The 13,137-nt window shown below is 51.0% G+C and overlaps 1 protein-coding gene across 4 annotated transcripts in view; it reads right to left on the bottom strand.

The window, feature by feature from the left end:
* The window catches only part of SAMD11 (sterile alpha motif domain containing 11), a 312,464-nt gene that overhangs the window by 70,772 nt on the left and 228,555 nt on the right, over nucleotides 1-13,137 (bottom strand). For all 4 annotated transcript variants that reach the window (XM_069610053.1, XM_069610055.1, XM_069610054.1 and 1 more), the window contains one exon: nucleotides 8,653-8,814. In XM_069610053.1, coding sequence (XP_069466154.1) covers nucleotides 8,653-8,814 — 162 coding nt within the window. The remainder of the gene's footprint in view (nucleotides 1-8,652; nucleotides 8,815-13,137) is intronic.

The following is a 13,137-nucleotide window of genomic DNA, read 5'->3' as shown; positions in this document are numbered from 1 at the left end:
CACCCTGGCAGACAAACACACGGAAGGCAGGCGGGTGGGTCTGTGCACTGGTGATCTATGTAGCGCTAACATGCTGCTTTGAGCACTTTGAAACACTGCGGCGTGTGCGTTTATATGTGTTCCCGTCGCTGTACACTGAACGCGTAGGTGCGTGTACTAGGCGTCACCTTATCCTTGCCCCTGGCCTCTGCTTATTTATTTATTTATTGTACATTAGTAAGGCGCTTATACCTCAAGTACATTGTGTTTCCGGCTTTCTCCCATCCTGTTCTTAGCTACCTCAGCCCCCCACACCAGAGTCAGTCTAGCCGAACCCACTCTCCCGGCCACTCTCGGCAGCTGCCTCAGCCCCCCTGCCCCCCGGCCCCAAACGCTGTCTTGCTGCCTCCGGGTCCCACATCAGCTTTAGCCTTCCCCCAGTCCCTCCCCTACGCTCTTCCTACCCTACATCACCCCCACACCAGCCAGCCTACCCCATACCCTCCCTTTCGGCCTCTGTGCCACACATTAGCCCCCTTCTCTCACGCCCTCCTCAACCTACCCTCACGCCCAGTGGCCTATAGCCTCACGTCATCTGCCCAGCCCCGACGGTGGCTGCTTGCCTCAGAGTACTTCACGGGGCCGTTCCTGCCCATCTCTGAGCCCCCACACCCCACGCGGCTCTACCTGTCTCAGAACCCCACCTACCGACCCGACAGGAGCAGAGCCTTGCTCCCTCCCCGCCCCCATCAGTGGCAACCTGGATCACAAAGGATCTGTTGACCAGGAGTGTGCAGTTCGTCTCCGATGTGCAACTTACTGCGAATGGAAAAACGCGATCACTCTTTTCCGGCGTACACGGAGTTCGCAATGAGAAGCGGTGGGTGGGTGGGTGGGTTCAGCTGTCAAGCGCCCCTCGTTTTGAGGGTCACCCATCATCCGTTTCCCCGCCTCTGTTCAGTCCAATATAGAAGAGTTTGCTGCTGCTGCGACCCTCCACCAATCGAGGAGCCGATCCCGATGTATTTCAGCAGAAAGACCAATGTCGCGACTGGGCGCCATGGTAACAAGACTCAAGTCTGGGCCCTGGGGTACAAGTATAACACTGGGCTCTTCTTAATTTGGGGATTTTTAAATCTTACAAATAACTCTTATCGGGAGTGCGAGGGGGGGGGGGTGCGGTTCAAGATGGGGGCTATTTTAACGTCTCATGACAAGCTTAGCACTCAGCCATGCGCAGGGGGGGGGCATAAGCAGGCGGGGGAGGGGCACTCCATCCCTCACTTCCCCATCTCCGCCATTCCCTGCAGCTGCTTGTGGGGAACCGCAAGCCCCCCCTGTCCCCTCCCTGCGGGCTTATCTCGCAAGCGCAGAGCTTACTCTCCCCACTGCCCTGCCCACGCAGGGGCGGGTCACCCTTCCTGGGGGGGGGGGGGGTGCCTGAGAGGGCATATACTCCTCGCATGCCCCACCCATAGAGATATACTAGCAACCCCACGGGGCGACCCCTCACCAGCGGGTATCTAACGCCCTCCTTGCTGGATTCTAGCACCGCAGGCAGAGGTTGCTCTATCAGTCATGCTTACCCAAAAGCCCCTCGACCCCTGCCCTCCCCGCCCACCCTAAGCTGAGCTCTACTACCTTCCCCGGGGTGTACCTGTTAACCATCCCAACCAAGCAGAGGTCTACCACCCTCCCGAGGTTACCTCTCAACTGCTCAAACTAAGCAGTGACAAACCACCTGCACTTGGGGTTTACCTCTCAATTGCCCCACCTGAGCAGAAATCTACCACCTGCCCTAGGGGTTTACTGCTCAATTGCCTCACCTAAGCAGAAATCTACCACCTGCCCTAGGGGTTTACCGCTCAATTGCCCCACCTAAGCAGAAATCTACCACCTGCCCTAGGGGTTTACCTCTCAATTGCCCCACCTAAGCAGAAATCTACCACCTGCCCTAGGGGTTTACCGCTCAATTGCCCCACTTAAGCAGAAATCTACCACCTGCCCTAGGGGTTTACCGCTCAATTGCCCCACCTAAGCAGAAATCTACCACCTGCCCTAGGGGTTTACCTCTCACCTGACCCATCAAAGCAGAGATCTACTGCCCACTGACAAGGTTAACGTCTCAACCCCCACAAATGGGGATCTTGCACCCGACATGGTGGTTGACCTACCAACTGCCCCAACTAGGAACAGAGCTACCAACCGCTGTGGGGGATGGTCTCTTAACTGCCCCGTGAGTTCACCCCTTAACTACCCCACCTAGGCACAGAGCTATGCTCCACTTCCTGGGGCTTACCTCTGCCTGTTAAACGCCTGCGCATCTCTGGACCGGGAAGACCAGACACCCCGCTCTGCGCCAATTTAGGGCATAAATGGGGTCCTTCCACTTCCTGCCTGGCTGCCCCACACCACACAAGCACAGGAAGCTGTGCTACACCACCGGCCTGAGAGGAGCAGCAGCGGAAAGCGCTGCCGGAAGGCTGCGTCGAGCACCACAGTTTCCGCTGCATACATCCCTTTCACTTCCCGTGCATCTTCTGAGCAAGGAGCACGTGGACCCTGGGTGCCCCACACTTCGAGGCAGGAAGTGACAGCGTCCTTCAGGCGTAAGAGCAACAGGATGTGCCAAGGGGTCTGCAGCGCGGGCTTCCGTTCACATCTTCTGCATGTACCACGTGGGCCGCAGGTTCCACTGCAGAGCGCCTTGAAAGCTGAGGTGGAGGTAAGGAGCATGCGCATTAGAGAACCACCCTACACTGTGCTCTATAACATCCACCCCCCCCCCCCTGCTTTTCGGGGGTCGACCATGGCCTCCTCTACTACCCCTGTTGCCACAACACTGCGTTACCTGCGCCTCTCCAATAGTCAACACTGACCCTAGACTGCGGAGACAGCCTGCGCTGAAAAATGTCCTGGAACAAGCAGATGGAGCCCCTGTACAGGCTGCGGCTACTGCACTCCCACATTCCTCCTCCCCGAGGACTGATAGCAAGTAGTGAGATTGAACTTCCGCCCCTGGACACGAGCTCACTCTACCCTGCAGAAGAAACTCCAGCATCCAGGCGGAACACACAAGCTGCAGCCCGACTGTTCCATTGAAAGAGGCTCTGTTATTTCGCCTGAGTGATGCGGACGCCCACCTGACATCCTGCACATGCTCCATCCACCCACACAGACCTGCGCCTTAATCACACCACCAGCCACAGGAGAGTGCGAAATACTTCCAACAAATCTACTCCTGCAACTCAAAGTCACCAAGATGCTGCGTGGTGGAAGGCCCTCCGCAATGGAGCCACCCCCTCCTAAAAACTCTGTGGAAACTCTACTAACCAGGCAATGCACAATTAATTTAGCACACTCACAGCAGGTGGGAGAGTTATACATCAGCAAGACTCCAATGCTGGGCAAGGAAGTGAGGTACATCCTAGTGCCACTTGGACCCTGTGCCCAAATAACAGTACCCAGTTAATTGCACATTGCCCACAATTTAATAACTATAGATACAGCAGCCATCAGTCTGTGTAGGCAAGCTCCCCTCCCATTTTGAGGGTCATGGGCCTAGCTAACAGCCCCAGAAGGACCCTACTCCCTGGACGACGAAAGCTGAGGTCTCCCCCGGTGAGACCGGTGTGACCGCCCTCAACCTGCCTGGTTGTTCCTCTGCTGAAGGCCTACGCGCGGATATATCCTGTGGGCTTGAGAAGATAATGCTAAGAAGGGCGCAGTGCCATGTCCAGGGTGTGCCCGGATACTAGTTCCTTCAGCTGGCATTGTGAGCCTGTTGACACTTCAATGGCCCTGTCCAACTGGGAGTTCCCATTCAAGTCTCCAGAGAACTTCTGATTAGCCCCCGTGTAGGAACTTTGCCTCCTCCATGTGCTCAGGGGGCCAAGCTCCGAAGACAGCAGCCCCTTTGCTGGGCTGAGGCCCACTAGCAGTTGCCCCCTCGAGCTGGGCAGCCAGATGTGGTAAGAAGCTGCCGGTAAACACGAAGACGTAAGGGAGTTTAACAGATTTCTCCCTTGGTCAAAGATTCAATGCCTGACGCTGACAATCTGTATTCTGTCCTCACCTGTCTGCTATTTTGTACTTGTGTGGTTTTGGCAATACATATTCTTCCAATTGGAAGGAATTTGAGGAAGACTGTATATAATGTTATACATTGTGTGTTTCTCCAGTGCCCTAATATATCTTAGTCCTCCTCATTAGTGACCCCTGCTGCTTCAAGGCCCTGGCTTGACTTTAGATTAAGGGACTGAGTTGCTGGGTTCTCAGGGAACAACTGGACTCTGGAGTGAACTTGTAGACCCTGATTAACACCCTGTTCTCCTGCTACCTTCTGCCGCTCTCACATCAACCCCCATCACAAAGGAGGCTGCTCCGCAAGACAAATCTACAACCCCTCCTCCCCACCCCACACGCAAAAGTGAAAAATAAATGTAGGACTTGTCACTTTCTGCCCCCTTTTCTCCCATGCCCACTCTTCGAAGCAGGAGTTGCGCCCCCCCCCCCGCCGCCATCGCCCCCATGGACGATGTGCCTCGGGATACGGCTGCCTTCTGCTCCCCTGCATCTCGTGTTTTCGGCAAATCATTTCTACAAATCAGAATCTTCTCGTTGCCATAGCATCTAGGATTTAGAAGCTGGCGCGTGGCCAACCCTTCCCATAGCACATTGATCTTGTCTGATTGTGAACTACCCCCTGTAACTTCTTCCAAGGTCTGCGTCCACTGCCAGCAGGGGGCAATGTGCGGAAGGTGGGAAGGCAAAACCCTTCACCCAACAACAGCAACCAAAGGTGAAACACTGGGGATTGGGGCAGGTGTAGGGCCAGGAGTAAGAACACGTGCTGTACAGAGGTGCCACAAAATAGATTTGCACCCCTGTCCCTCACCTTTGTTTTCTCCGGCTCTACCAGAAATGTTGTCAAGCCTAGTACGGTAGTCGCCTGTCTGTTTCCATTTCCTTCCCACTCTGCCTCTCCCTTCCTTATCTATGTCTTAGTTCTTGCACTATCTAAAATGTCGTCAGGCCGAGTATGATAGTTAATTTCACATCCTTACTGTTCGTGGCCTGTAAGAAGGTCATTGTATTTTCCCTTGTTCCCTCCCTTGCCTTGAAGCACTTTGAAACACATTGTGTATAGGTGCTATATAGATAAACTATCATATCATATCATTGCCCCTTTACCACAGATCATCTGCCCCAAAAGAGGCCTTGCTCTGGAGTGTCCACTATGTCGCGGCCGGGAATCATGGTACATGCCAAACCAATGACCATCCGCACCGTAAACCTGCAGCATCGATATGACCTCCCATTGCAGAGATTTGGCAACAGGGCGATGACTCTTAAGGGCAGGCAGAGTTGGAGTTCTTCTTATGCAGAAGATATAACCAATGTGTTTCCAGTGTCCTTCCTGTACACGGTGGCGCTCAACATCCAGCTGTCATGGCCTCTTGCGTTGCACCTCTTCCCTGCATTATTGCTAAGCTATCTGCAGAACTCTCACTAAGGACCACTGGGCTGACAGGCAGTGCTCATTGGCAACCCAGCACTGAGATAGTCACAAAGCTCTGCCAATGCTCCTCTACTGAGGGAGGACAGCTCAGGGGCAACGCGTTCGTCTTGGAAGCAAGACAATGCATAGCAATACAGGTTCGAATCCCAGGCTTGCGCTTAGAAACTGGACCCCGATATTAAGCGAGTTATAAAAGAACAATTATAATAAATTGCTGTGACCTGCAGCATGCACACAATTCCCATACGGAGAGAGTCACAGAGCTCCGGCAATGCACCTCGATTCCGATAGGAGCAACCATACAGCTCTCTCAAGGCACCTCTATTTTGACAGGAACCAGGCACCAACACTCCACTAGTGTCATATTCACAGAGCTCTCACAATGCACCTCTTCTCTGATGTGCTCTACTGAGGCATGCATAGAGCTCTCACAATGCACCTCACTTCTGAAGGCACTAATACCCCACTACTAAGACACCCATAGAGCAGCAATGGTTTGCCATTTGTTTGCACTCCACAATCCGGGGTTTGCCCATATGGCTAAACTGCGACTAACAGACCCTGCCCACCTTTCTGGCAGAACCAGGCGCAGCAAGGCCAACGGGTTATAAGACCACTTTACATTACATTATATATCGCAATGCACGTTTGGGCCTGGCCTGCACAGTCCACGAGTCTCCATGGGTTTAAGGCAGGCCCAGAGGTTGCATGATGGACCTGTCACGGCTTACACCACCCACTGACATTCATTTCTGTCGAGGCATTCACAGAGTTCACACAATGCACTTCCACAGAGGTCTCCCAATGCACCCGTGCCCGAGCACTGTGACGGCCACCGGGCTCTTACAATGCACATTTACCTGACCGCATGATGCACCATTGTCCCACTGATGCGAGAACCCCAGAGCTCGCACAATGTACCTTTTAACTGATCTGCAGCGTGCACCTGGGTCCATGTACTGAGCTCACACAATGCACCTCCATCCAGTACCAGGGGTGGAGTGGGAACCAAAAGAGGCCCTGGAAATAATTTTCAAAGTGGCCCCATATGTGACATTTTCAGCAAGTCCAATGCTTTTCCTATGGGAAAACTTGGAAATAGTACACAAAAAGGCCCAGGGTGCAGAGGCCAGTCCACCCCTGTCAAGTACAAAGACTTGACACATCACTTCTTAAATCCCATTCAGCTCCACGTAGAAATGCGTAATTAAAGCATTTTTGATGAACCAGTGCATCTTGCTCTATGAAGAAGGCCGTTTTGTATTCTGCACAGGCAATGCAGCCTTTCACGTTTCCCACGCTAAGAACATAAACAATGCAATTCAAATTGTCTTCTGAATCAGGATACACTCATAATGAGGAATGTGTAAAAATACCAACTAGACGAATTAAAAACCCTTAAAGACGAAAAGAAGGTTTAGCGACTATTGAAATGAGGAAGGCATAATCGAGTAGTTTACTAGGACAGAAGTGGTTAGAATGGTTGGTTACGTTTGGGATAACAGGTGAACGCACTGGAAGGAAAGAGATGGGTGAGAAAAAAGGGGACGGGGAACGAAGGGGCAGCACAATATTCAAAAGTAGACCAAAAACAGGAATTCCTATTTTTTTAAATCGGCATAAAAGTACATTGGGCTTTTGCCCCTTGGTGTTCAATGCAATGAGCGGCCAAGCATGTTTTTGCCCTCTTCGATGCGCTACTTCATTCAGGTGACTGTCTCCCAGATATCGCACCTCACAGCACGTTGTGTGGTTCCTAAGGACCGCACCGGGGTCTCGGCCCTCTATGGAATCCCTCACCTGAACTTCTCTCGGCCGCTATTCTCAGGGACTGTCTATGTGGCATCCACTACTGCAAGCCCCTGGGGTCTTTCAATCTCCCCGTGTTGTGTTCCCGAGACCAGCCGGCGCCCACTGTCCACTGCCAGAGATGCTGCAGGACACCTCCTCACAGTTACCTTACCCAAAGGGCACCACTACCGGGACGTGGCCATGGCCACGCCGGATGAATCCTCCAAGTGACCGTCCAGCACCGACCTTCTCCACCTCTGCTCATGCACACTACACGCATGCCAACTAACCCCCCTGCAGAGAGCAAATGAAAAACCAACCCAACAGACACCAAGAGCCAGAATGCTGCGCCTTCACAAACAACTTACATGTCAATTCCCCTCCAATGTAGCCCAGAACACTGGGCATGCAAGCCTCCCCTGGACGCACATGCCACAGGGCGCCTAGAAACAGACCTACAAGAAGATCTCACGCATTTCCGGTTAGCACACATCAACACAACAGCAAAGCGATCATCCATTTTCTCTCTGTTCCCACAAACCTCGCCCACAACCACCGCCTTCAGATCCGCCAGCCCGCCGGAGACCCTGCAAATGGCAGGGGTGTGTGATATGTATCCCAGTAACATAACAAAGCAGATCATCATACATGTGAAAAGGGACACAGTTGGAGATGTAGAGGGGACGGAACAAAAACCTATTGTTCCAGCCTTGGGGAATAAGTATTTTTAAGAGGGGTACAGAAGAAGCAAAAGCGTGGAAATACACAGGGTAAACATCATAAAGTAAGCACTGTCCCCCCATAAGAGGAGCAACTGAACACACATATATGACGGCCGGCACTATCCCGGCTCCCCAGAGGCTACCCGTAACACGCAAACAAGGATGGCTGTAGGAAGTGACATATGCACTCCTCAAAGAATGGAAAAATACACGGGGAGCTATGGATCCCCATTGCCCTTCTCTTCTCCCCATCATTGTAAAGACAGCAACTTGCACTTTCCATGTGTGACACTATGACTACTAGATCACAAGATACACACGTGTCTTTAAGTGCTCATCCGCTCTCAGAACTGTGACGTCAGTATAGAGCAGCTGATCAATCAGCCAAGCAGGCGTCCCAAGCCTTTGACTCTACAGGTGTTCTCAGCATGACTCCCATGGTCTATGCTGGCTAGGATGGGTAGGGTTGGTGGTCCAACACCTATGGGGAGCCAGAGGTTGCTTCCTGTTACACACAAGCTTCCTTTGGCCGTCAGCTGGGGGGGGGGGGGGCAAAGGCAAAACACTGCTGTTGAAGTTCAGGGGGGGGAGGCTTTCCTTCGCTCCCCTCCTGCTGGTTCATCAGTGCCTAACACTCACCTCCATGGCTCGGGACGCCCATGCTGCTCGCCAGCTGGTACAGACGCTGCTGCTGCTCCTCAAAGCCCCCGTGCTCGCTCAGGGCAGACATCATGCGCCGGTAGTGCTCCTCAGGGGTCATCTGGCTGCCGGGCTCCTCCAGAAGAGGCGTGTGTGAGGTTTCTAGGGACAGAAGGGGAAGACATGGGGTCAGAACACAATGGCTGGGGAAGTGGGGAAAAAGTGCTCCCTAGCGCTGCTGTGCAAACCCCTCATACACTCTAGTCCCCCAGCTTCTCTGGACACTCTGATGCCTCCTTCACTGCCGTTGCTTAAGCCAGGGGTCTGCAACCTGTGTCTCCTCACATATTTTGGACTACAATGCACATAATCCCTCATCATTAACTAGATGGTGCAGCTGCTGAGTGAATTTTCTTTTTGCTTTCTTAGTCACTAGGGAGGGTGGGTTATTCTGAATTCTGTAAAAAATAAAAAAAGACTGTTGTTGGTAATAGAGAGTTCTCAAGCTAGTATCTATAGTGTGCTTTCTCTGGAAAAAGGGTGTTCTTGTTTTGAAAATGTTGTATGTAGCCTGACTTTCTAATGTTATTCAGGCTAGCCTTCATTGTGTACTGAACTAAACCCTCAGGTTGCCAGGGAAACGGGGGATACGGGTGGATTGAAGAATAAACTACCTGAACCAACCCTGCAGAACAACCTAATGTGAAGCATGTTTAGGGTGCGACAACGGATGATAGCAGAGGGTTGGATGCACAACGATTCTTATCAAAGGAGCTTGTATCCCAAGCCTGGAGAAGACAATCACAGACACAGTCCAACACTCCCATTGCACACTGTACATGTTTTCTCTGTGGCTGATCACCATTACATGATCAACTCTACATTCATATCACAACAATGGAAATGACGTGCATGCTTTAACCTGGCAGCACGTTCTGCTACAGCAGTTGCAGCAACAACAAAACGAGAGATTGCAGGTCTTACTGGCAAGAGGGAAATGCTTCAGGTGTGAGCATGCAGCTCCGATCCATAATGAATAAGAACATTCATGTAAATCTTTTGGGCTCCAGATCGTAAACAAGTTGGATAACGATGATCCAACAGTATCAACAGCCAGGATAAGAAAATGTATTCTCTCTGTGTACAGCAAGCCGTGAATGAAAACACCATCTACTCCAACGTCACCACGCTGTGTGCCTGATGCCCGCTAGCCCCACCAACCTCTCCCAGGATCAACCCCGGACCCTGCCCAATCTGCTGGTTCAGTGCCATGACTCTGGTATGCCTGCTGAACCGCATGTACCCCCCTCCGCCAACCCACCAAAGGACGATGCCTTTTACAAAACCCCCAAAATAAATCCAATGGGCAACACTGGGTTGCTTTGAGACCGGACAACACAATCGGATGACGATTTCAAACAAAGGAACACTTGTATAAAAGTACTCTTTATCACTAAGAATATGCTAGGCAGCATATTTAGGCCAAAGAGTGATGACGAGTTCCAAAGTAGGATTAAAATCACAATAAACAATGAGCAACAAATAGTTTAACATACGCATCCGTTGAAGGATACAGACAGACACAGGCATCCATCGCCACCAATCACAATAGAGGGATATTGCTGTACACTACAAAACGCGAAGCAAGTCTATGACTGAAGGTCCACAGGTCTCTACAAAGATCGGAGACCCAATTCGAAGCATTAGCAAGGCCAATTTCTGGGTTCTGCCCGGCCAGGGGGTGGTTTACCCAGGCAACTTCAGGGTTTGTGGTTGGACATGGTTCCCGGGCACAGAATGGGACCTTCATTGTCCAGCACCCAAGGGGCCGTTAATGACAAACGTACCAGAGCAATATTCCTTCACTTGACCTATATTTAATGGAAGGTCCAGAAGAGGGAACCAATATCTGTGCCATCGTGCCACATCCCCAAACCCCTGGTTTCTAGGTTAAGTAGAAGCCCACCTACAGGGTAAAAAGAGTGGGTAACGCCCCAACAATTAATAATGAAGTCAGGCATTGGTGCAGAGTGGTGCAATATTTTCATCCTTTGATACTCTCTGCCCCCCCACCCCTCCAATCTCTATCCCATTGCACACTTTCCTTTGTAGCTCTTTTCTTCCATCTCCATTTCCTATTTTTCACTTTCTCGGTCCTCTTTTTTCTATTGTTCATCTATCCTTTAGCTTTCCTTGTCTTCTTTCCCCTTACCTATATCTCCTCCACTTTTTCCCTTTCTTCTTTGTTTCTTTATCTCTTTCGCTGCAATTCTCTTTGTGTTGGTCTGGCAGCAGACACAACAGGCCCACAGCCACAACTGACACTGCTGCGAACCCAAGGTTGGATGTACTACTCGATGCCTGAGACGGCACACCCTCACCAAGAGCAGCCTCGAAAATATACACCTCCAAAAATGACCACCTCCAAAAATTAATGCAATATTCTGAGCTACGTCTGTCAAAAATAGATGAAGATTCCCAGGCTAACCCTACAAAAAAACTGATGCAGTATCCTGCGCTTGCAATAACAGACCAAACGTCTTTTGACGACAGATGCATTATCGCACACCTGGGAAGAAGGACCTCCTGGCGGGTAAAGATGCAATATCCTATGCTTCAGAAGATGGATCCCTACCAAGGGCAGAAGCAATAGCATATGCTTGGGAAGATGGATCCCTGTGGAGGACAGAAGCAATAGCCTATGCTTGGGAAGATGGATCCCAACCGAGGTCAGAAGGAATATCCTATGCTGGTCTAGATGGATCCCTAATGAGGACCGAAGCAATATCGTCTGCTTGAGAAGATGGGTCCCTTCTAAGGGCATGTGCAATAGCATATTCTTCTGAAGAAGGATCTGCTCGGGGAAGATGACATTCTATGCCTGTGGATCTGGATCTCCTCTGATGCAATATCCTGCGCCTGAGAATAAAGACACCCTTTCATGGTCATATGCAATATTCTAAGCCTCTCTTGTAGACAGGTGCAATATCCTACACTTAAGAAAGTTTGAGAAGATGGATCCCATCCGAGGACAGGTGAAATGGTCTATGCCTGACAAGAAAGTTTCATGGTCAGATGGAAACGCAGTCGTCTCAGTCTAGCGACACAATATAAATGCATGTAATAAAGAGGGTATGGAAATGTGGCCTAGAGCGCCAGTGAGGACAGGTGTAATACCCTAGGCCTGAAAAGACAAGTGTAGCTCGGGGGACGCACCGAAAATCCTGCATTTTATAAGAGGACTCTTCTCCAGAGAAGGGTATTACATGGATGGCCAGAGATGACAGACCACCCCCAAGCTGGGTGTAAAATCGTGGGTCTCACCTGCGTGTACAGCCGGTGCCCAAACTAGAAAAGGGCCAGCGAAGCCTCACGCCCCAGGAAAGCCACAGTGGCCACATGTGCAATGCAGCAGTGCCACCGTTAGCTCAGCACTCGTGCCCATACTAGAATAGAACCGGTGCCCACAATAGCCCACTGCTGACGATGCAGCACCGCTCCTGTGGCCACACAAGAAGAGTCATATGAGGAAAGCAGAAACACCTGCTCAAATACAGCACTAGTGCACTAGTACTGCACTCACAGTAAAGCAGTACTAGTGTCCACACAAGAACAGCCACATTGGGAAAGCAGAAACACCTGCTCAAATACAGCACTAGTGCACTAGAACTGCACTCACAGTAAAGCAGTACTAGTGTCCACACAAGAACAGCCACATTGGGAAAGCAAAAACACCTGCTCAAATACAGCACTAGTGCACTAGAACTGCACTCACAGTAAAGCAGTACTAGTGTCCACACAAGAACAGCCACATTGGGAAAGCAGAAACACCTGCTCAAATACAGCACTAGTACTGCACTCACAGTAAAGCAGTACTAGTGTCCACACAAGAACAGCCACATTGGGAAAGCAGAAACACCTGCTCAAATACAGCACTAGTACTGCACTCACAGTAAAGCAGTACTAGTGTCCACACAAACAGCCACATTGGGAAAGCAGAAACACCTGCTCAAATACAGCACTAGTACTGCACTCACAGTAAAGCAGTACTAGTGTCCACACAAACAGCCACATTGGGAAAGCAGAAACACCTGCTCAAATACAGCACTAGAGCATGCACAAATACAGCTCCTGCGCTCACAGTAAAGCAGTACGAGTGTCCACAGAAGAGCGCATTAGTGACAAGCCTACAGTAATGCAAGGGTCTGGCCACGGAACAGCACCAGTGCCGACCGTAGGCCAGTGTCAACACAAGGATGCCATTGGCGCCTGCATTAGGTTAACACATCATGATACCAGATTAGAGCGAGTGTCAACAATAGGACAAAACCAGTTATCAAAATGTGTTCGCACCAGTGCCCATGGTAGCACGACATTACTGGCCATGCTGGGAAGAGCACTGGTGCCCACAGTACAGTAGGTCAGCTCTGTGCTGTGCAGGTGGCATGGGTAGTGAGCATTACCAGTGGGCTCTAATTATTGCTG

The sequence above is a fragment of the Ambystoma mexicanum genome, chromosome 8 (assembly GCF_040938575.1).
Source record: "Ambystoma mexicanum isolate Mex_15411 chromosome 8, UKY_AmexF1_1, whole genome shotgun sequence".
Taxonomy (NCBI): domain Eukaryota; kingdom Metazoa; phylum Chordata; class Amphibia; order Caudata; family Ambystomatidae; genus Ambystoma; species Ambystoma mexicanum.
This window is presented reverse-complemented; position numbering and strand designations above follow the sequence as displayed.